This window comes from Emys orbicularis, chromosome 2 (genome assembly GCF_028017835.1).
Source record: "Emys orbicularis isolate rEmyOrb1 chromosome 2, rEmyOrb1.hap1, whole genome shotgun sequence".
In the NCBI taxonomy this organism is placed as follows: domain Eukaryota; kingdom Metazoa; phylum Chordata; order Testudines; family Emydidae; genus Emys; species Emys orbicularis.
This window is the reverse complement of record NC_088684.1, coordinates 47,951,118-47,972,079: the sequence shown is the minus strand read 5'-3', so window position 1 is coordinate 47,972,079 and position 20,962 is coordinate 47,951,118. Positions and strand designations below refer to the sequence as shown.

General features: G+C 39.8%; 1 protein-coding gene across 1 annotated transcript in view; it reads right to left on the bottom strand.

The window, feature by feature from the left end:
- MMP16 (matrix metallopeptidase 16) overlaps positions 1-20,962 on the bottom strand; it is a 241,528-nt gene that overhangs the window by 12,896 nt on the left and 207,670 nt on the right. Inside the window, exon 7 of the mRNA XM_065398847.1 lies at positions 9,547-9,685. Within this exon, the coding sequence (XP_065254919.1) occupies positions 9,547-9,685 (139 nt within the window). The remainder of the gene's footprint in view (positions 1-9,546; positions 9,686-20,962) is intronic.

Genomic DNA, 20,962 nt, shown 5'->3' with positions numbered 1-20,962 from the left:
ATACAAAGAGAGAGAATGAAGACCAATGGTCAGGGACCATAAATAGGTGGCATAAAACAGGTGAAACCCATCTGAAATTCATTGCAGCTCCCCACAATAAGACCCTCTGAGTGGAGCTGGTGCATCAGTGGATTTGCCTCTGCTGAACTTATTTCAGCCAGTGTCTCCCTTTCTGAAGCCATAACAGTCCAATTAATCACTTCTAAGTTGCCAATAAGTGGAGTTTCAACCATGACCATTAATGCTAATGTAAATTGGAATAAATCAGTGGTGAAACTGATCCAAAAAATGTAAACCTAACCCACTATATCTAGAAACACCCTTATTTATGACAGCCAATGGAAAAGATGTTTTAAAGTGCATTTGCCTAGCTACACATCTATGCAGATATCCCAGTGGCACATGACAGACATAAGAGTGGCAGTCCCTACTATTCATTGTAATAACTACAGGTCTGTCTCATCTTACGCGGGGGTTCCGTTCCGCGGTTAGCGTGTAAAGCGAAAACCGCGTATAGCCAAAACCCCATTGAGTTCAATGGCGGGCGAAATCGCCCGCACTACAGGTATAGTATTAAAACTGTTTTTCTCTTCTTTTTTTTGTTTTTTTGTTTTTGCCGACCGCGTAAAGTTGAAATTGCGCATGTTAAATGCGCGTAAGATGCGACAGACCTGTATGTGGCTGGGCAGGCTGCTTCACAAACACTTATCTACCCTTAGGCACTCTCTTATGTAAATATTTTATAAGGAAACTTAACTTCGCCCCAAAGACCTAGGATCAAGTCTATGCCAGAGTCACTGGGATGGAAAATCCAGAAAGCTGTATTCACAGTTTGTTTTATATTTTAGTCATCCCTCTGTGGTATTAAATAAGGGAATTCTTTAAAAAAGTAAAGGAAGGCTTTATCCCCTCACCTGTACCTCAGCAATTTACAGCATGCTTTCCTTTTCATCACATTTTTAATTAGGAAAGGGGATACAGTTTTAATCCCTCCCATGCTGGGTTTGCAAAGTAAATCTTTTATCAGTTTCCTTGCAGCTGCTTGTCACCCGCACTTTCAAGCAGAGGCATTCCAGCTCGCCTGAGGATACTTTTCCTGACACAAAGTCCCAGGTCACTAGTGGTGCATTTAGCTTTAGGAGGCATTTGTAGAAGCCTGGTTCAGTACATTTTCCAATGTATCAGCACCAGAGGAAAGAAGTGTGAACATATGAAATGTATAGTTTCTCTAGGAAATTCCTGTCATTCTACCTAGTTTTCTCATATTCTCCACCATGTGCTCCTATACTGTGAACCTAATACTGCCTTCCAATAATGAAAAGAAAGATTTTCTGAAAGGAGTCTTACATAAGATTCTCATGGAAAGACTTCCCTTCATTTCATGTCTGATAGAGAGACCTAGACACACATAAGCAGACTCTCTCTTCTTAAGCAAAATGTAGAAAACTCATCAGGCACATGTACATTAATGTGACCTTAAAAATACTGAAGCAGCTTTTAGCACCTTTGTGACAAAAGAAATCACAAGGAAAAGAGTGGTGAACCCACATGTATGTTCATCATAACACTTGAACTTTTTTACTGAATTAAAAAAATAATAAAGATAACTTATGTTTAATTTTCCAATATGCAATAAGACAAGAACCACAATAAAACTGTGTTCTTCAGATGTTCAAGCTGTCACCTGCATAGTTTGGTGTCTTCTCTAGAAATGCCCTCGAAGGAAGTAAGCCATGATTACATTTTCATTTCTAGCAGAGGATGCTCAGTGTAAGACAGAAAGGTGTGGTCAAGTCTCTTTTCTATAGGTTGTTAACGTGTATATATTTGGAAGATGAGGAAATGAAGGTGACGTGATACAGCCTATCAAAGACGCCAGCTTGACATTATACATTGAGAAACACTGATCATCTTCACAGCTATTGCATGTGCCAGGCAAGAGGAAGAAAGCGTTCAGAGAAGACCTGCAGGGAGCTTTGTAAAGTACAGAAAATAAAGAAGAGCTAGCCTATGAAGAGTGATCCTTTGAAATGCACAAAAGATTAGGTCTGTGCTGACCTAAAGGCCATTATATTTAATTTAATTAGGATGCTCTACAAAACTTAATCCTAGGGATGATAAGGCTCTATCCTGAGGGTTTCAGACATTCATTTCAGTTGGCCACACCTTTAGTATTTCACAGTTCTCCTCAGTTGAATTATACCTCTAGTCTCAAAACTACTGGTTCACTTGGCTGTATATAAATAGATGGCTTCAGAAAGGGATCATAGTTGCAAGTTCAATACTGAGAGAAGGATCGTGCTTTCGGGACCCTTCCAGTTGGTACTTATGGTGCAAACAACAGATGGTGTTCAATGAATGATACTGTGCCAGGTCATTTCTGTTTTAGAAGATCATTCAAAATGACAGTTGCTGGGCAGCATGAAGAGGCATGTTCTACAATGTATGCAATATTACTATTTCCATGTCTCACAAGGAGTAGTTGTTAGAAAATGATAATTGCCAACTGTATCCAATGAGTCAAATTTTGCTCTCACATATGCATGCTCAACCCCTGAAATAACCAGGCTGAACATGAATATTATAAAAGGACAGCATAACTGAGCCGAATATCTGTTGTATATCCAGGGGGTGCTGGAGCAGGCGCATATGTGAAAAAATGTGTGGGAAGGCAAGACTAGAGTGAGGCTCTTAATGAAATCCTCCTTAGCACATTTCTTTCTTCTATTTAAGCAAGTTTACTGTTGAGGGTAACTGGAGAGAACTTAAACCTGAGACTGCAGGACACTGAGCACTTTAGCAATTATGGGCAAGACCTCTATTGGTTATAACTAGAGAGCATTTAATATTTGCATTCTAAGATATGTTTAGTCTGCTATAACTGTGACCATTATTAATGGGAAGCATTATAAATATGAAACCCAAGTGTTCTGTCTGGCTGCAGCTTTTTGTTGTTGTTGTTCTTCCCTCACATGGAGAAATGATATTGGAAAGTGGTTGACTGTTGGTCAGGGAAGCATTTCGTGGGAGGAGAACTGCAATTCAGAAGAGTCTCAGCAAGAATCTGATGCTTTCACACTCAGAACTGAATACTAAGGGGAATTTAAATTACAGATCAGAGTTTTATTGTAACTAGGATTAATTCCATTTATTTCTAGTTTTAGTGAGCTAATTTGAAGTGACTTCAAAAATGTATCCAAAATGAGTGCTTAAGTCGCATTACTCATTATTTGCTTTCATTTAGTTTATATCTAGTTTCTTTCATAAGTTATAGGAACAATGTACTGAAGACCTGTTTATTCATTATGATTACAATAAAAATAAGGAAAGAAAACCAGACACTATTTGAACAATAATGGTTTGATCCTTCTTCCAGCTACATGGTCACTCATATAATAAGGCAAGTGACATATCTCTTTGGCAGCAGCAAGCACTACATTTGTTTTACAAAGTTGTTCCTTTGAGATCTGGTTTGTGGATTTATTATGCTCATAGATTTTAATAAATCACCCTGTTTCATAAAGTCTGGTCAATCTTCTGAATGTTTCATTTTCCACCATCTATTCGCTAATATAACAACAAGCAAGATGGTAAGGTCACAGGCTGAGAATGAAGCAAGTGATAAAGTCAAAATGTTTTGGGTTTTTGCAATAATGCTTAGCTAAATACCCAACACCACAGAGAAACAATTTGAAAAAAATGGACTGTGATTGTAACTACCTGAAGACTTTGAAAATCTATTGTCGCCATTCTGAAAATTGATTAGAAATACAGGACACACACAAAGAATATATATGTTTGCTTTAGCATACTGAGGTTTTGATAGTAAATATTGGTTATTTTAGACTATTTAATTATCTACTGACCCATTACAACCAACCACACAGGAGATATCAACTATACTACATCTCCTTTTGTATATAATCAGGATATGAATTAATCAAAGGTTTCTTGAGTTCTCAAGAACTAAGTGGAGTATTTTTTTCATGTCATCATTATGCAAAAATGGAATTATGGTATGTGCATTTTATAAGTACTGTGTACAGTATTTAAAGTATTTAATATAATAAATATTAAGAAAAAAATCTACTCATAGCAATAAAATACATTAGAAAACCTACTCTCATGTCTCTTTGTCTTCCTCATTCACATTCTGGAACTCTCTTCTCCCCAATGTTCTCATTCTAAATATTTTGGACCTCAATCCCAGTATGTTTTGTCCTCCTCCCTTTTTCCTCTAAGCTTTTCCAAGTCCTTCTATTTATCTAGCTGGCCCCTGTCACTTCCCTATTTACTGCTTCGTGATGCCCCACTACAAGTACATTTTAGCTTTCAAAATGAAACTGTCAAGTAGTGGGATAAGAATTATTGAGAGTTATGGTGGCAGTGGTAATATGAATTTTACAACAGCTTTTCCATTGCTACATTTGGCTGGCCGTAGGTTTCAACAATGCAGATGGCTTGACAGTTTCATTTTTAACACTATTTAAATTCCAAAAGGTACACAGAATAAATTTTACTATCTACATTTTTGCCATTTTAAAAATATATATGTACCTTTCTGGTGTTATTTTATTATCATTATTCAGTATAGATGCCAGTACTGAATAACAATAAGAATATAAACATCTGGTTTTTATAAGTAGCCTTCTATGTTATACCACATACCTTGCATGCATTATGAGCCACAAGAAAGAAGGCTGCGTGTCTTCAACTCCCAAAAACAGCAAGCACTGCTTTATAGCCATGCTCTCCAAGTGTGCTACTGAATTTTTACAAATGTTTTTCCTTGTATAAATAAATATTAATGTAAATTGAAGGGACATAAAACTAGTTCACATTGAAAACCAAAAAGTCTCAATGCTCTGTGGGGAAAGGGAGACTTGATTCCACAAAAGAAGCAAATTTTTTACAAGTAGCCATAATTTATTAAATATGCCCCTAAAATCAGTGGTCTCCTCAGACAGACAATACAGAAAATATACAGATCTGCTGATAGGATTTATTAGTATGAATTTGGGATAACAGAGCTGTAAATCATGAAGACTGTCCCAAAGGAATGCAAATAACACCTGCATACCACACCACCATTACAGATCATCTGCTTGTGCCTTGTATTTAACAGCATAGGTCTGCTGGAAAATGTAAGCTTGTTTTAAAGATTTTTATTTAGCTCCTGTTTTATATTTCTTCTTTAAAGCAGAATTGCCTTAGTGCCATTAATCCAGTTGCACAAGTGGAGGGAGAGATGACTGAGTACGAACAAATAAAACCAAACCCTCAAAACCTAAAAAAAATTATCATAAGTAGGTTTTCTAATAATCTAGCTGTTTCAAATTTCAGGTCTGCTGTCTCCTAAACATTGAGGGCCCAAATAAAATACATTATAGATCATTGGGACGGAATTAGGAAGGGTTGTTTTCAGATTTCTCATGTCAGAAAGCAGGCTTTTCTGTCCAACAAGATGCTGCATCTTAAAAATGTCACTGGGCCTAGGTTGCATATTGCTAGTCCTTGACCTAGAATCAGTGCAATTTTGCTGGGAAAAACAAGGTGAAGATTACTTACTGACAACTGTGTTTGACTCAATCTTCTTTTCTCCCATCCTACGGGCAACAGCCCCTACAGTCAGTGTTATTGCTCCATAGATCCGAAAACATGAGAGAAAGATCTGTCAATCATATAAGTCCTAGTCCACCTACTTCCTTTTAATAACAAAACTTCCAAAGCAAGAAAAGAGAGAAATTTTGATGGAAAATTCACTTTGAGGTCCTTTTGAAGCCTGCCCATAGGAAGCAGAGGATGTTCTGAAGGAAGCATAAATACATATTTGCCTCTTTCTCCAGCACAAAGCAGAGATTTGAGAGTACGGTATGTGTTGTAGTTGAGGTTGAGTGTTACTGACCTCAAGAGAAGCAACCAGAGACTTCCTCTAAGAAACCTACGGTTATAAATACTGCTTCTGCTCAGCCACCAGACTGTTAAGCCTGCATGTTATCTAGGCACCATAAGTGGAGGAGTTAAACTTTATCCCAGGTCTGTGCTTCTGTCCCAGGGAACTGTATCTATACTTTACACAAATTATTTTGGTATCCATTGTCCATAAGTTACTGAATGATTCTGTCCCTGTACTGGACAAGCAAAGAAGAATAAACAAAGCCTGGATCAGCAGATGAATAGTAGGTAAATATCCTTTTGGTTCACTGAGTAGGGAAGGAAGATAGGCTTAAAGAATGGGCCTGGTAATTTCTATCTGCAACTTTGACTACAGTGTAAGGGAGACGATTACTATGATGCAGAATGGTGAGCCTAGAGAAGAGGGTCCTTAGGGAACTCTGTAGTCCATTGTTACTTTATCTTGATCTTCTCTTGAGAGTTAGAGAGGTCTGACAGTTTGATCTTTGCATGGACTTCTACACTCCAGTTTCAGAGGCACAAATGGATCTGTATACCACACACAGAAATAAGGTGACAACTGAGGAGATGTGGCAAGAATGCACCCGACCTCTATATCCAGCTCAACAGAGGGTGACAAGATCTTTGTGGAGGATTCTGAAAACAAAGGGGAAGTGGGCTGTTTCCAAGACAATTAATATAACAGGATAAGCCTTGGAGAATGAGAAACCTACCTTCTGGCCTCTGCTCTACACGCATTAATGCAATGCAAAGCAGAATGAGAAGGCAGAAAAGAGCATGGCAATGACTAGAAATATACAATCTAGATCTTCAGAGAAAACGGTGTGTTTCTGTCCCATGGGACAGTAGCCAAGGAACTACAATGGCTGGTCTTTATTCCTCAGAGGTGATGCCTGTGATGGCAGAGTGCAGCAAGAGGCCATTTAAAAAAAAAAGAGAGTACTGACATTTTGAGGATTCCAGCTATAGGGAAACAAGGGGCTTGTGGAAGTGGTTCTTGCTGTGCAGGGTTGCAAGGCTTGTCCTCCCAGGCATCCTGGTATCCTGGATCTGAGGAATACTGAGGAAGGCCTGGGTCTGCACTCTGCACTGAAATTCAGGCCATGTATGGTAGGAATCATCTGCTAATGAATGCAATAGGAAGAGTGGGATCACTATGAGGGAAAAGTACCCTTGGCCTTCAAGCACCCTAAAAAGTGACTGTGTAAAAAAGGTGTTATGAGGTTCTATGTTCACTGAGTCTAATTGATTTGCATCTCAATTTTCAGTTCCATTTGCAGCTAAACAGGGCTTTTTCCGCTTTCTTAGTTGCCATGCTGATAAACTCATCCATGGCCTGGGGGTTAAAATGGTTTCTTTCTATTTCTCATATTATCACCATAAATAAAGGTTCTGCAGGCTGAATTAAGCCTGCACGTTATAACTTACTTCATATTATGACTTTCATCTGTGCAAACCACTTATGATTACTGGAGTTTACACAAATGGCCTTAAGGGCCCAGGAAATGCTGACACATTTGTTAAAAGAAAGTCTGTGGTAGCTAGGCTTATGAAATCCACTGGGCCACTGACAGAGAGAGGTTCTAAATAACACAGTGATGGGCAACCCTATAGAAACCCAGACAGAAAACACCTAACCAGGGACCTAGATAGAACCAACACCCTACAACAATGTGGCTAGGCTGAAAGGTGGGGAGAGGAGGAGTTGAGGAGCTGATATGCAGCACATTGGTCAATTCCTCCCTGATTCCTTGGTTACTGGATGGAAGCAGCTATAGGAGGTAAATCTCTCTCTTCTGCTGCTTTACTCTCTGTGTAACTGGGGCCCTGGAGAAAGCAGACACAGGAGAGTTGATGTCTTCTTTGTGCTGCTTTTTTCTCCCTTTCCCTTTATCCTTGCTTCTGTGCTTCTTCATCTTTTCTTGGGCTAGAATAGGAAAAGAACGAATAAGGCAGAATGAAAGAGAGCACAGTGGGTGAAATACTGAGACAGCTGCTGCTCTACCCTTCCAGCATGCAGAAGGCAAACAACCAGGAAGAAATGGGTAGACTGGTGCTTATACACTACCTGTGATTGACAGATCTTTGCCTCTTGCTTGCTGATTAGTTCAGTCATAACACTCTCCTAAAAGTGCTTTATTAGGAAGGATGGGAGTAGAGGGATGCATGACAATCTTTTTTGTGGTACAGTACAACCTTTATATTAGAAAATGCCAACTGTTGTTTAGAGGTTTAGAACATTGGTCGTAACTGAGAAAGATTAGAAGGCAGAGTGTTATTGAGAAGGTTAAAGATGGAAAATAAAATTCAGTTTATCATATGGTATACATTTTATGACCTGGCTTTGGAATAAAAGGCACGTGTTGTGTGTTATCATATAGTAAATAAAGTAAATACAAAGACCTGTAACTTCTATGTCTGAAACAAGGTGCAAGTTCTTTTCATCTTCATTGCCTGTATTAAACTGTTGTGTAGTATTTCTGCACAATTACAATTACCCCTTCACACTCCAGAGGTGACCATACTTGAGTAGTGAATGAAATGCTTCTTGTACCTCCACACTAGTTCTACTATAGTACAGGTGGGTCCATTTTTTGACCTAATAACCTTGTTCATATTTTGAAAAATGGCAGGGAAAATGTCTGCATTGTTCTTCTGCCTTTTCATAGGCATAATTATATGAAAAAGAATAGAGCCAGTCACAATCCATATAGTTAACTCTGATAGCTTCACAACTATTCTCATTCTCAAATCACATTCTCCTTTGTTTTCACAGTTCTTACCTTATAAAGTAATTACATTTTACATTGGTTTCATTCCCAATGAACAGGTTCCAATGATAAACTACTATTTATCTACCATAAAGTATAATTTTCACATTAAATCTAAATTAGATGCATATTTAAGAACGTTAATTTTAAAGAACAGCTGATGCCTGGAGTAAAACTTTCAAAAAAACAAATTGCATAGCAACAATTCAATCCACATAACGTTATTTTCTGGGGTTTTTCCTCTTTTTTTAAAAAATGACTAGGGACATTTGCATGAAACAGGGATATCTGTTAATAATTCATTTCCCACCTCAAATTTGTAGCATCATAATTTCCAGACCAAATAATTACAATGTGCCACAGATAACACGTGATAAAATATACGCAGCAGGAACAGATGCCACTTAGAAATATGCAAATGCCCTAGTAATAAGAGAAATGAAGAAAGATAACTAGAAAAAATATAAAGAAACTCACTCATTCATACTTTCTTAATCCAGACAACCTGTAGTTCACACACAAAAAGTGTGAGCAAAGATTTAATAGCAGATCATTGCTGTATGGCCTTTACTAGTAAGACTTACCTACTTTTACAAAATATACCCCAAAATCACTAATATAAACTATTATCATTAATAATAACAATAGTTGCCAAGTGTGCAAAGTATGTTAGATGCTTGTTTTTTGTTATCTGTTCACTTATTTGCTAATTCTCTACATTCTGAATTTGCAATGGATATGACAAGCCACTAGCGAAAATAAACAAGATTTTACTTCACTATAAGAAGAAAGTTTTAAAATGTTTCTATGCGGTGTCGGCAGGCCTTTAAATGTCACCTAGATTTCTTGCCCTTCTTACCTTTAAAGAAAACAAAATTCCCTTCGCTGTTTTCATAGACTGCATCGATACTTGGAGGCAAACCCCTCCAGAAGTAGGTAATCTGCATGGGGTATCCATCCATCACCCTGTTGTTTCTAACACGCCAAAACCACTGATCCTGGAAAGCAAACAAATGCATCTCTTAGCACATTGGAGGCCTCTATACTTGTTGATCTGTTTCTGAGAGACAGAAAAGCCATTCAATGTCAATTTAGGACAACAAACTTTCCTATTTGTCTAACCATATTTGTATTAATAATGAAGGAGTACAGAACTGAGTTTTCCCTCAGCAGAGAAATGGAAGGAAAAAAATGTCCCTCTTAAAGAGTGATCTAATGATTTCTTAAAAACAAAAATAAAAAACACAAACAAAGCAAAGGTGCATTCAAAGGAGAGGCAGAAATTTGAGGATATTTCTTACCAAATATCTGACAGTCCTGTAACAGATGTCCATTTTGCTTAAAAAGGAAAGGCAGGAGAGTGTGTATACTGCAAACTACCACTGCTCAAATTCCACTCAATTACACTGGTAGAACACAATGGAACTATTTTAGGCTTACAATGGGGCAGCTAAGAACAGATTTTGGGTCCATGTTTGAATTACAGCACTAATTTTTGAATATCTGATATATTTGCAATGTCTAAAAGTAAGATGTGCACAAGACACCCACATCCATTCTAGTTAAATTTGTTGTTCCGTAGAAAAGCCCAGTAAATTTAACGGAAATCTTTGTCAGAAATTTGTTTAGGAAGAGTTTATAATAAAAGTTTAAATAGGCTTTCCCCTCTTGATTTGTTTCTTTTCAAAGCCCCTAGTTTGAGTGAACAATCAAGGCCAAATTTCAGCCCTCAGTACTTCATTGCATATTTCCGAATCCTGTACTAAGTTACATGAGTGAGTGCCTGGCAGCAGCCTCATCATATATTTGGTGAACAATCAATTTCATGTCATCTTCTAAAACTGCAGATACCCAGATCCAGGGCCGGCTCCAGCTGTTTTGCCGCCCCAAGCTGCAAAGCGAAAAAAAAAAAAAAAAAGATAAAGCCGATCGGCGGCACTTTGGCGGCAGCTCAATCGCGCCGCTTCATTCTTCTGCGGCAATTCGGCAGCGGGTCCTTCGCTCCCTCTCTTCCTTCGGCGGCACTTCGGCGGCAGCTCAAAGAGGAAGACAGAGACTGAGGGACCCGCCGCCGAATTGCCGCCGAAGGCCCGGATGTGTCGCCCCTTTCCATTGGACGCCCCAAGAACCTGCTTCCTTCGCTGGTGCCTGGAGCCGGCCCTGCCCAGATCTGTATGTTCCCCAAGATGTGAATTTATTATTAATCTGAAAAGTGTCAGATGGACATCCCTGGAGACTGAAGCCCTCTCTGCACAGAAGAGATACAGCCTAGGGAGCATCACTGTGATCTGCCCCACCCCATCCTGACAATGGGCCTAAAGCAAAGCTCAGGGCAGTCAGTGGAATGACGCCTGTCGAGCCCTGGTCTGAATGGACTATTTCCAGGGCTGTGAGGATAGTTCATTCTGCAATCTGATTCACTTCTTCTCTGCAGTGACTGATAACAAGGAGACCAGGATCAACATTTGTGATGGGAGATTTAGAATGTGGTGGTCTTAGTTCAGTTCTTAGTGGACTGGTGTCCACATTGCAAATCTACCATCAAAACTGTTGGCACTGGCCTCTGTTAGCAGTCATTCCACTAAGAATTGCACTAAGACCAACAACTCACAGCACATGGATCATCACGTGGCAAAGATTTTCCGTCCCTATACGTGATACTAAACAGTATCCGAGCTGGTGAAAGGTTATGTTTCCCATGGCACAGTCAATACCATAGACTCTCAATTCTCTCGTATTGTCATTGTTTACAATGGCATATCTCTATGGGCTAAACCAGCGTTTCTCAAACTGGGGCTGGAATGAAGTGGGGGCGGGGCCTGGGGCTGAGCGGGGGGCTTGAGGGTCCACAGAAAATGTTTAAATCAAAATGGGGTCCTCGGGTTGCTAAACCACTGGGCTAAACTATGGTTGCTGAGTGACTGATCCATGCTGAGGATGCACTGCTCAAGCTGGGGAATGTAGGGAAGTTATTTTGTCAGCACTAGGGGAATGCAGAAAGAGCTGCCCTTGCTATATCTCTTCAACACCGGTAACCACAACTTCTTCCCAGGGGCGGCAGGTTTGTAGAAATTTTGGTGGTGCCCAGAACATCCAGAGGGCCCCCCCCAAAACTTCGCCTCCCCAAACTCCACTCCCCCACCTCCCTAAGGCTCTGGGAGGGAGTTTGGGTGGGGGGAGGAGGCCTGCGGTGCCGTTCCTGGGCTGGGGAGGGAGTGGGGGTGGGAGGGGGTCTGTGGGAAAGGGGTGGGGGTGCAGGCTCCAGGGGCCCATAGAACTCGCCGCCTATGCTTCTTCCAGTGCAACCTTATCAACATGTTGAGATAGGGGGCCCTGATCAAGTGCTTACCCCTTTTGTGTGTGGATTGCAAACCTAATTACTCTACGACAGATGATAGCCCTGAAGTAATGAACATTCTGAACCACTTTCCAGTGACAAGTAAAGGTTATCCCTCTTCTTACCCTTTAACATGAAATCCCAACTGTATAAGAAATAATACAGAATTAATTATTGCTGGGGAAAAAAACCCAAAACAAAACAGAAAAATATCGCATCTTGTCACATCTCTCTTGCATGGCAGCCTAGACCTTCTGTCTGAATAGGTCAGCCTGCCAAGCAAACCAGATCTGTAGTGTTCTGGGAACTGGTGCAGCTTTGAAACCAAACTAATATTTTTGCTGGAGCAGGCGTACAATGGGTTGTATTCATCATCCTTCTCAAGTATAAGTCACAACTCTCTCTAGTTCATTTTTCCACTGATGCAATTATTCACAAATTTGTGAAGAAAATATTAACCTTACATAGAAACTGTCTAAGTGCATCCAGAATAGAAGGGGTGTTTCAGTGTACAGTGCAGGAGAGGAGCCAGTGGTCGTAACACGTGTAGGTACCAATGATATAGGGAAAGGTAGGAGAGAGGTCCTGAAGGCCAAATTTAAGTTACTAGGTAAGAGATTAAAGATGAAATGCTTCCAATTCCACACATAGAGCCAGTTATATAGGCAGAACTGCAGCGTCTGAATGAGTGGTGTTTCGAGGAGGGATTTAGGGTTATTAGGAACTGGGGAAACTTTTGTAAAAGGAAGAGCCCATACAGGAAAGATGAGCTCCACCTAAACCAAAACAGAATCAGATTGCTGGTATATAAAATTAAAATAAGTTGTAGAGAAGTTTTTAAACTAAGGGCTGGGGGAAAGCTGAGAGGTGTAAAGAAGCACATGCTTTGGACAGAGACATCCTTTAGGGGAAGATTTATTAATGGGGATTCTCTATATCCTAGTACAGAGGAGAAGATAAAAGTTGATAATATCAGATAGGATCTGAAGAGAAACAGTCAAATGAAAACAAGTCCCACTCACTTTCATCACATGAAGGCAGACAACTAAATATTGACAAATTTTATAAGCATACATATAAACTATACATATAAAATGATGGGGTCTAAATTAGCTGTTACCACTCAAGAAAGAGATCTTGGAGTCATTGTGGACAGTTCTCTGAAAACATCCACTCAATGTGCAGTGGCAGTCAAAAAAGCGAACAGAATGTTGGGAATCATTAGGAAAGGGATAGATAATACGACAGAAAATATAATATTGCCTCTATATAAATCCATGGTATGCCCATATGTTGAATACTGCGTGCAGATGTGGTCGCCCCATCGCAAAAAAGATATATTGGAATTGGAAAAGGTTCAGAAAAGGGCACAAAAATGATTAGGGGTATGGAACGGCTTCAGTATGAGGAGAGATTAATAAGACTGGGACTTTTCATCTTGGAAAAGAGATGACTAAGGGGGGGGATATGATTGAGGTCTATAAAATAATAACTTGTGTGGAGAAAGTAAATAGGAAGTGTTATTTACTCCTTCTCATAACACAAGAACTACGGGGTCACCAAATGAAATTAATTGGCAGCAGGTTTAAAACAAACAAAAGGAAGTATTCACACAACACACAGTCAACCTGTGAAACTCTTTGCCAGAGGATGTTGTGAAGGCCAAGACTATAACAGGGTTCAAAAAAGAACTAGATAAATTCATGAAGTATAGTTCCATCAATGGCTATTAGCTAGAATGGGCAGGGATGGTGTCCCTAGCCTCTGTTTGCCAGAAGCTGGGAATGAGCGACAGGGAATGGATAACTTGATGACTACCTGTTCTGTTTATTCCATCCGGGGCACCTGACATTGACCACTGTTGGAAGACAGGATACTGACCTAGATGGATCTTTGGTCTGACCCAGTATGGTCGTTCTTATGTTCTTATAAGTGCTGTATACAAATGCTAGACGTCTAAATACTAAGACGGGTGAACTTGAGGATATTGATATAATAGGCATCACAGAAACTTGGTGGAATGATGACAATCAATGGGACATGGTAATCATAGAATCAGAGACTATTAGGGTTGGAAGAGACCTCAGGAGGTCATCTAGTCCAACCCCCTGCTCAAAGCAGGACCAACCCCAACTAAATCATCCCAGCCAGAGCTCTGTCAAGCCGGGCCTTAAAAACCTCTAAGGATGGAGATTCCACCACCTTCCAAGGTAACCCATTCCAGTGCTTCACCACCCTCCTAGTGAAATAGTGTTTCCTAATATCCAATCTAGACCTCCCCCACTGCAACTTGAGACCATTGCTCCTTGTTCTGTCATCTGCCACCACTGAGAACAGCTGAGCTCCATCCTCTTTGGAACCTCCCCTCAGGTAGTTGAAGGCTGCTATCAATCCCTCCTCACTCTTCTCTTCTGCAGACTAAACAATCCCAGTTCCCTCAGCCTCTCCTCCTAAATCATGTGGCCCCGCCCCCTGATCATTTTTGTTGCCCTCCGCTGGACACTCTCCAATTTGTCCACATCCTTTCTGTAGTGGGGGGCCCAAAACTGGACGCAATACTCCAGATGTGGCCTCACCAATGCCGAATAGAAGGGAATAATCACTTCCCTCGATCTGCTGGTAATGCTTCTACTAATGCAGCCCAATATGCCGTTAGCCTTCTTGGCAACAAGGGCACACTGTTGACTCATATCCAGCTTCTCATCCACTGTAATCCCGAGGTCCTTTTCTGCAGAACTGCTGCTTAGCCAGCCGGTCCCTAGCTTGTAGCAGTGCATGGGATTCTTCCATCCTAAGTGCAGGACTCTGCACTTGTCCTTGTTGAACCTCATCAGATTTCTTTTGGCCCAATCCTCCAATTTGTGTACGTCACTCTGGACCCTATCCCTACACTCCAGCGTATCTACCTCTCCCCCCCGTTTAGTGTCATGGGGGGTTTCAACTATCCACATATTGACTGGGTAATTGCTACCTCAGGATGGGATGCTGAGATAAAATTTCTAGACACCATTAATGACTGCTTCTTGGAGAGCTGGTCCTGGAATCCACAAGAGGAGAGGCTTTTCTTACTTCAGACTTAAGTGGTGCACAGGATCTGGTACAAACTGTGAATATAGCTGAACCACTTGGTAATAGCAACCATAATATAACTAAATTTAACATTTGGGGGTGGGAGGGAATACCAAAGAACCTACCACAGACTACTAACTGTGGTATGTAGCCTATTGCTTAAATCAGCCTCTGTTCCAGATGACTGGAGGATTGTTAATGTAATGCCAATTTTTTTATAAAGGTACTAGACGGGATCCTGGCAATTACAGGCCAATAAGCCTGACTTCAGTGCCAGGCAAATTAGTTGAAATGAGAGTAAAGAACAGAATTATCAGACACATAGAAGAACACAATATACTGGGAAATGGTCAACATGGCATTTGTAAAGGGAAATCATGCCTCACCAATCCATGTGAATTCTTTGAGGGGGTCAATAAATGTGGACAAGGGTGATCTAGGTGATACAATGTTTTTGGACTTTCTGAAAGTCTTTAACAAGGTCCTTCACCAAAGGCTCTTCAGCAAAGTAAGGAGTCATGGCATAAGAGGATCAGTTTTCACAATGGAGAAAGGTAAATAGTCAGGTCCCCCAAGGATCTGTACTGGGGCTAGTGTTGCTCACCATATTTATAAAAGATCTGGACAACGGTGAGGTTGCAAAGTTTGCAGATGATACAAATTTACTCAGGTAGTTAAGTCCAAAGCTGACTGCGAAGAGTAACAAAGGGATTTCACAAACTGGGCCACTGGGCAACAAAATGGCAGATGTAATTCAATAATTCAATGTTCCAAAGTAATGCACATTGGAAAACATAATTCCAATTGTACATACAAAATACTGGGAGCTAAAATAACTATTAACAGTCAAGAAAGAGATCTTGGAGTCATCGTGGATAGTCCTCGGAAAACATCTGCTACATGTGTAGCAGCAGTCAAGCAAGCTAACGAAGTGTTAGGAACCATTAGGAAAGGGATGGATAATAAAACAGAAAGTATCGTAATGCCACTATATAAATCCATGGTATGCCCACATCTTGAATACTGCGTGCAGTTCTGATCACTCCATCTCAAAAAAGATGTATTAGAATTTGGAAATGTTTAGAGAAGGGCAACAAAAATGATTAAGAATATGGAGCAACTTCCGTATGAGGAGAGGTTAAAGACAGTGGGATTGTTCAGCTTGGAACAGTGGCAAATGAGGGGTGATATGATACAGGCCTATAAAATCATGAATGGTGTGGAGAAAGTGAATAAGGAACTGTTATTTACCCCTCCACATAACACACAAACCAAGGGCCACCTAATGAAATTAATAGTCAGCAGGTTTAAAACAAAAATAATGGAGAAATACTTCACACAGTGCACAGTCAACTTGTGGAACTCATTGCCTGGGGATATTGCGAAGGCCAAAAGTATAACTGAATTCAAAAAATAATTAAATAAGTTCATGGAGGATAGGTCCACCAATGGCTATTAGGCAAGATGGTCAGGGATGCAAACCCCTGCTCTGGGCATCCCTAAACCTCTGACTGGTAGAAGCTGGGACTGGACGACAGGGGACGGATCACTCAATAACTACCTTTTTCTGTTTACTCCCTCTGAAGCATCTGGCCTGGCCACTGTCAGAAGACAGCATAGTGGTAAACTATTGGTCTGACCCAATATGGCTTGTCTTATGTTCTTCTGTTAATCCCAGATTTATAGGAGCAAGTTAACCTAACAAAAATTACTCAAATAGATTTCTCAGTATGAAAGGTTTTCTCTTGAAAAAATTATGTCTGGCTAGAAATAGTTCTATTAAAAAAAATCCTTTTAATTTCTAGCTGTGTCATTGCTCGTGCAATACAATTATACATTACAGTTTCACTAGGCTTGTCTGACACTAGACTACTATTTTCAGTGTTAGCCACTTTATACTGTAAGATATATTACGACACTTAAGGAAGGGCAGCAAAACAATTTTTAGGATTAATTGCCTAAATTCCAGTATGAGAACAAGCAAAAGGAAAAAAAAAAAGATAACTGAGAGAAACAAGTATCTAGGAAGACCTAATTGAAGCATATGTTCTGAAAGCTGGTGCAGAGAATGTCAGCTTCAGTTACTTTTTCATTATAGCACAACGATGAGACAAGAAAGCTTATTGTAAGTAAAAGTTAAGGAAAAAATCCTCAAAACAGACTTTAGGAAGCACTTTTTCGCTCTGACAGTAATAAATGCTTAGAATGGTTTTGCAGGCAAGATTTTTGAGGCATCATCAATCTAAGAATGACTAGGTGCTGTTCTGGGACAAATGATGTAACGATAAGTCTCAACAGGCCAAATGGCTTTTCGTCATCCCCAAATTTTCTGTAAAACCCTCAAAACACAGACAATATCTCAGAGATCAGTTATTAAAGAAGAAGAAGCAAACAAGCAGCAACGGTTTGGAATTGCTGTATTTCTAATATCTTTTGCCACATTTGCTGGATGGAATTTTCCTACCTTGTCATTTTGCCTCATAAGCAAGATATTTCAGATTGTTCATCTGGATTTAAAAAAAATCCAGTTGTAAAAATAAATCTTAGAAAAATATTGTATTTGCACTACAGGCCTGAGCCAACTCCCATTAGCTCTCCCAGAAATTGGTCCATTGACTTTAACGGGCATCGAATAAGGTGTAAATTCAGATTAAGCAAAGCACATCAAGTTAAGCAAGTGCTTAAAGTGCCTTGCTAAACAGAGATGGAATTAAGTTCGTACTTAAGTGCTTTGTCGGATTGAAGCCTCAGTGCGGTCCTCAGGCTTCCAGCAGTTTCCAAATGGGAGCCTCACATTTAGCAGTTTGGACATACCTGTTATAGGCAAAGCTTATAAAGTTTTAGGGTAGCTAATAAAGCTAGAATTTCAGCTGGTACACTAAAGCATATCTTGTAAATCACAGTCATGCATTTTAGGGAGGACTTTACATAGCTCTAATCTCCTTTTGCTTGGATTTAGTCTGTAGCGTCAAGCTGCCAAAAGATACAATTTACAAAATTCCAACTGTATTTTAATTTTAACAGAGTTTAAAAAAAACGAGTATGAAGAAATTCAGTCAAAATGTTGGGGAATGGTGAAAGGTGACTCTGTACTGCAACTATCTCTATAAATTTCTGTAGTCATAGAAAGGGAAAACAATCTTTTTCCATAACAACAACAACAACATAGGGCTAAATACTATGATGATGATGATGATGACTGAATCCTGTGGTAATTTGCTAATATTCAGTGGAATCGTGGCTCAGACAGAGAATGTTCTATTTTCTTTTAAGATCCAAACAAAAAGAGAAATATAGATAACTCCAGGCAATAACACAGTCCTGTCCACCACCACTTTCCAGACTATAGGAGACAGTCTAACTCAAATAAGATTCTCCTTGGATCCATATAGGCCGTTGTCAACAAAAAAGATGTGATAGTTCTTTGCCAAATTGAGCATTTGCTTCTGACAGAAAGAGAAGGATGGGTCACAGAATTCCCACTGGCCTACACAATGCAGTATAAGTAACTGCCAAACTCCTGAGGGACTTTCTGAGTTCAGCACAGGGAAGACTCCAGTTGTTGCCAGTTGCACTCATTAGCACTACTTCATTACTTTATATCAGCATATTTAAAAAACAAAAACAAACCTACCATTACCCTAGATTGTTTTGTCTTCTTATCTAGATTATTCATTTTACAGCTTGGTTCAAGAAAGTCAGTGCGCTGCTTTCTACCCAACACAGCACACTTTTGTAAAGGTCAAAAAATAAAGAGCAATCTAAGCCTTTAAAGTAATACTGACAACCTATTTAGGCACCCAGAACTTCCTTCCATTAGGTAAATTGTATTCAACATCACTTATAAATATCTTAATTATAACCATCTTAGGACCTGGCCCTGAGGTTCTTCTCCAGCAAACTCCCACTGACGCCATTTTTTTTTTAAAAGATCTGAGTACCCCTTACTCCACTCAATATTCTCTCAGTTTTCAAGTACTAATACAGCTGACTGGACTTGCCAGGCATAATATATTTTTTTTCTAATTTTGCACTGGCTACTGGCTTCTGTCATTACATCACTGCCATGGTTATTTCTGTTGTAACACTACTGAAGCCAAAGGAATTACACAAAGGATTAATCTGGATCTTTAGCTGACAGGGCTAGTGAGCAGTTGCCTCCCTGGTCATCACAAATGCCACAGTTCAGATCAGCTTGTTAAACCACAGAAAACTGTACTGAGCCTGGGCTTTTTTATTTTACTAGTGAAAATATTAGGCTATTTATTGCCTAAGTTATTTAGTGAGGCAATAAAGGACTATTATCTTGCTATAACATGGTGCACATCATTACAATAGACATGATTATGGCAAAAGCAGGACAGTTTTCAACCATTTGCACAGTATATAAAATTGCACAAACCCCAGGAGGTTATATTTTTTGTCATAAGTCAATGCTAGACATACAAGCTTTCTATGTCTTTTCCTCAATAGATAATTCACTACGGTCAATAAGAACTTAATACATCCAGAGTGTTATTGTTCATAAATACCAGTACTTGATCTGCACAGAACTTTTCACCGGAGATATTAGAGATGAATGTCTCCATTCTGTGCTAGACTTATTTTAAAGAGCTGCCATGTAAAAAACGTGTCCTTAATTGGGTACATTTTAGAAAAAGCACACTTCATATTACCTGAATTGTTCGATCCAGTTTTTGGATCCAGTGAGTTGCACATAGTTTTCTGTCTTTTGACTCTTGATTTCAGAGAGTCAATTATCACAATGTAAAGTAGGCATCAGCAGTCTCTGAAAGCCATTAGCTTGCTGTTTGTGGTATCAGGCCTTTGTTGACTCCCTTCTTCTTTATCAGGACATTCATTTCAAGATCTAATTCAAAATTGCTCTTCATGTTCTTTAATCCTCTCTAGAGGCTTGGCTCTAACCTATCTCATATCCCTTGTCTCTTTGCTCCATTCCTCATCTCCTTTGCATATCTAACAGCAGCACTAGACTCAGTTATGTCATGTCTTAGGGTACGTCTATACTTACCTCCCGGTCCGGCGGTAAGCAATCGATCTTCTGGGATCGATTTATCGCGTCTTGTCGAGACACGATAAATCGATCCCGGATCGATCCCGGAAGTGCTCGCCGTTGACGCCGGTACTCCTGCTCTGCGAGAGGAGTACGCGGAGTCGACGGGGGAGCCTGCCTGCCGCGTGTGGGCCCGCGGTAAGTTCAAACTAAGATACTTCGACTTCAGCTACGTTATTCACGTAGCTGAAGTTGCGTATCTTAGTGCGAAGTGGGGGGTTAGTGTGGACCAGCCCTTACATCTGGCCACTATAGGTGCAAAAAATCTTCTCCCCTGTTGTGTCTACCATCTGGAACAACCTTCTTTGCCTCAATGAGTACATCTCTCTTTTCAAATCTCAACTGTAAACATACTGGGCCAGCTTCTGACTGGTGTAAATCGGCATAGCAACATTGAGTTCAATGACATCAGTGGAGCTACACCAATTTATGCCAGCTGACGATGTGACCCATATTGTCTCCCCTGTTTCTCTTCACATCTTTCCCTGTGCTATTATACATTATTCAACTGTACAAATGTATTATTGAACTCTAAAGCTTTCTGAAACACCATTCACATGAAAGACAGTAGAAAACATCAAATTATATTGTATCATGTGGATTAATTTTCTTCTTTGATATAGACAGATAGCTTGGTTTATTTAGAATAAAAAAATCTTGTCAATGTGGATCAGGTAATGATTCATATTCTCTCTCTCTCGCTCTCTGTTTGTTTTCCATGCCTTTCTCTTGTTAAATGATCAAGGCTTACACTTAAAAACTCAAACAAAACTTTTTACTTGCCTAAATAGCATG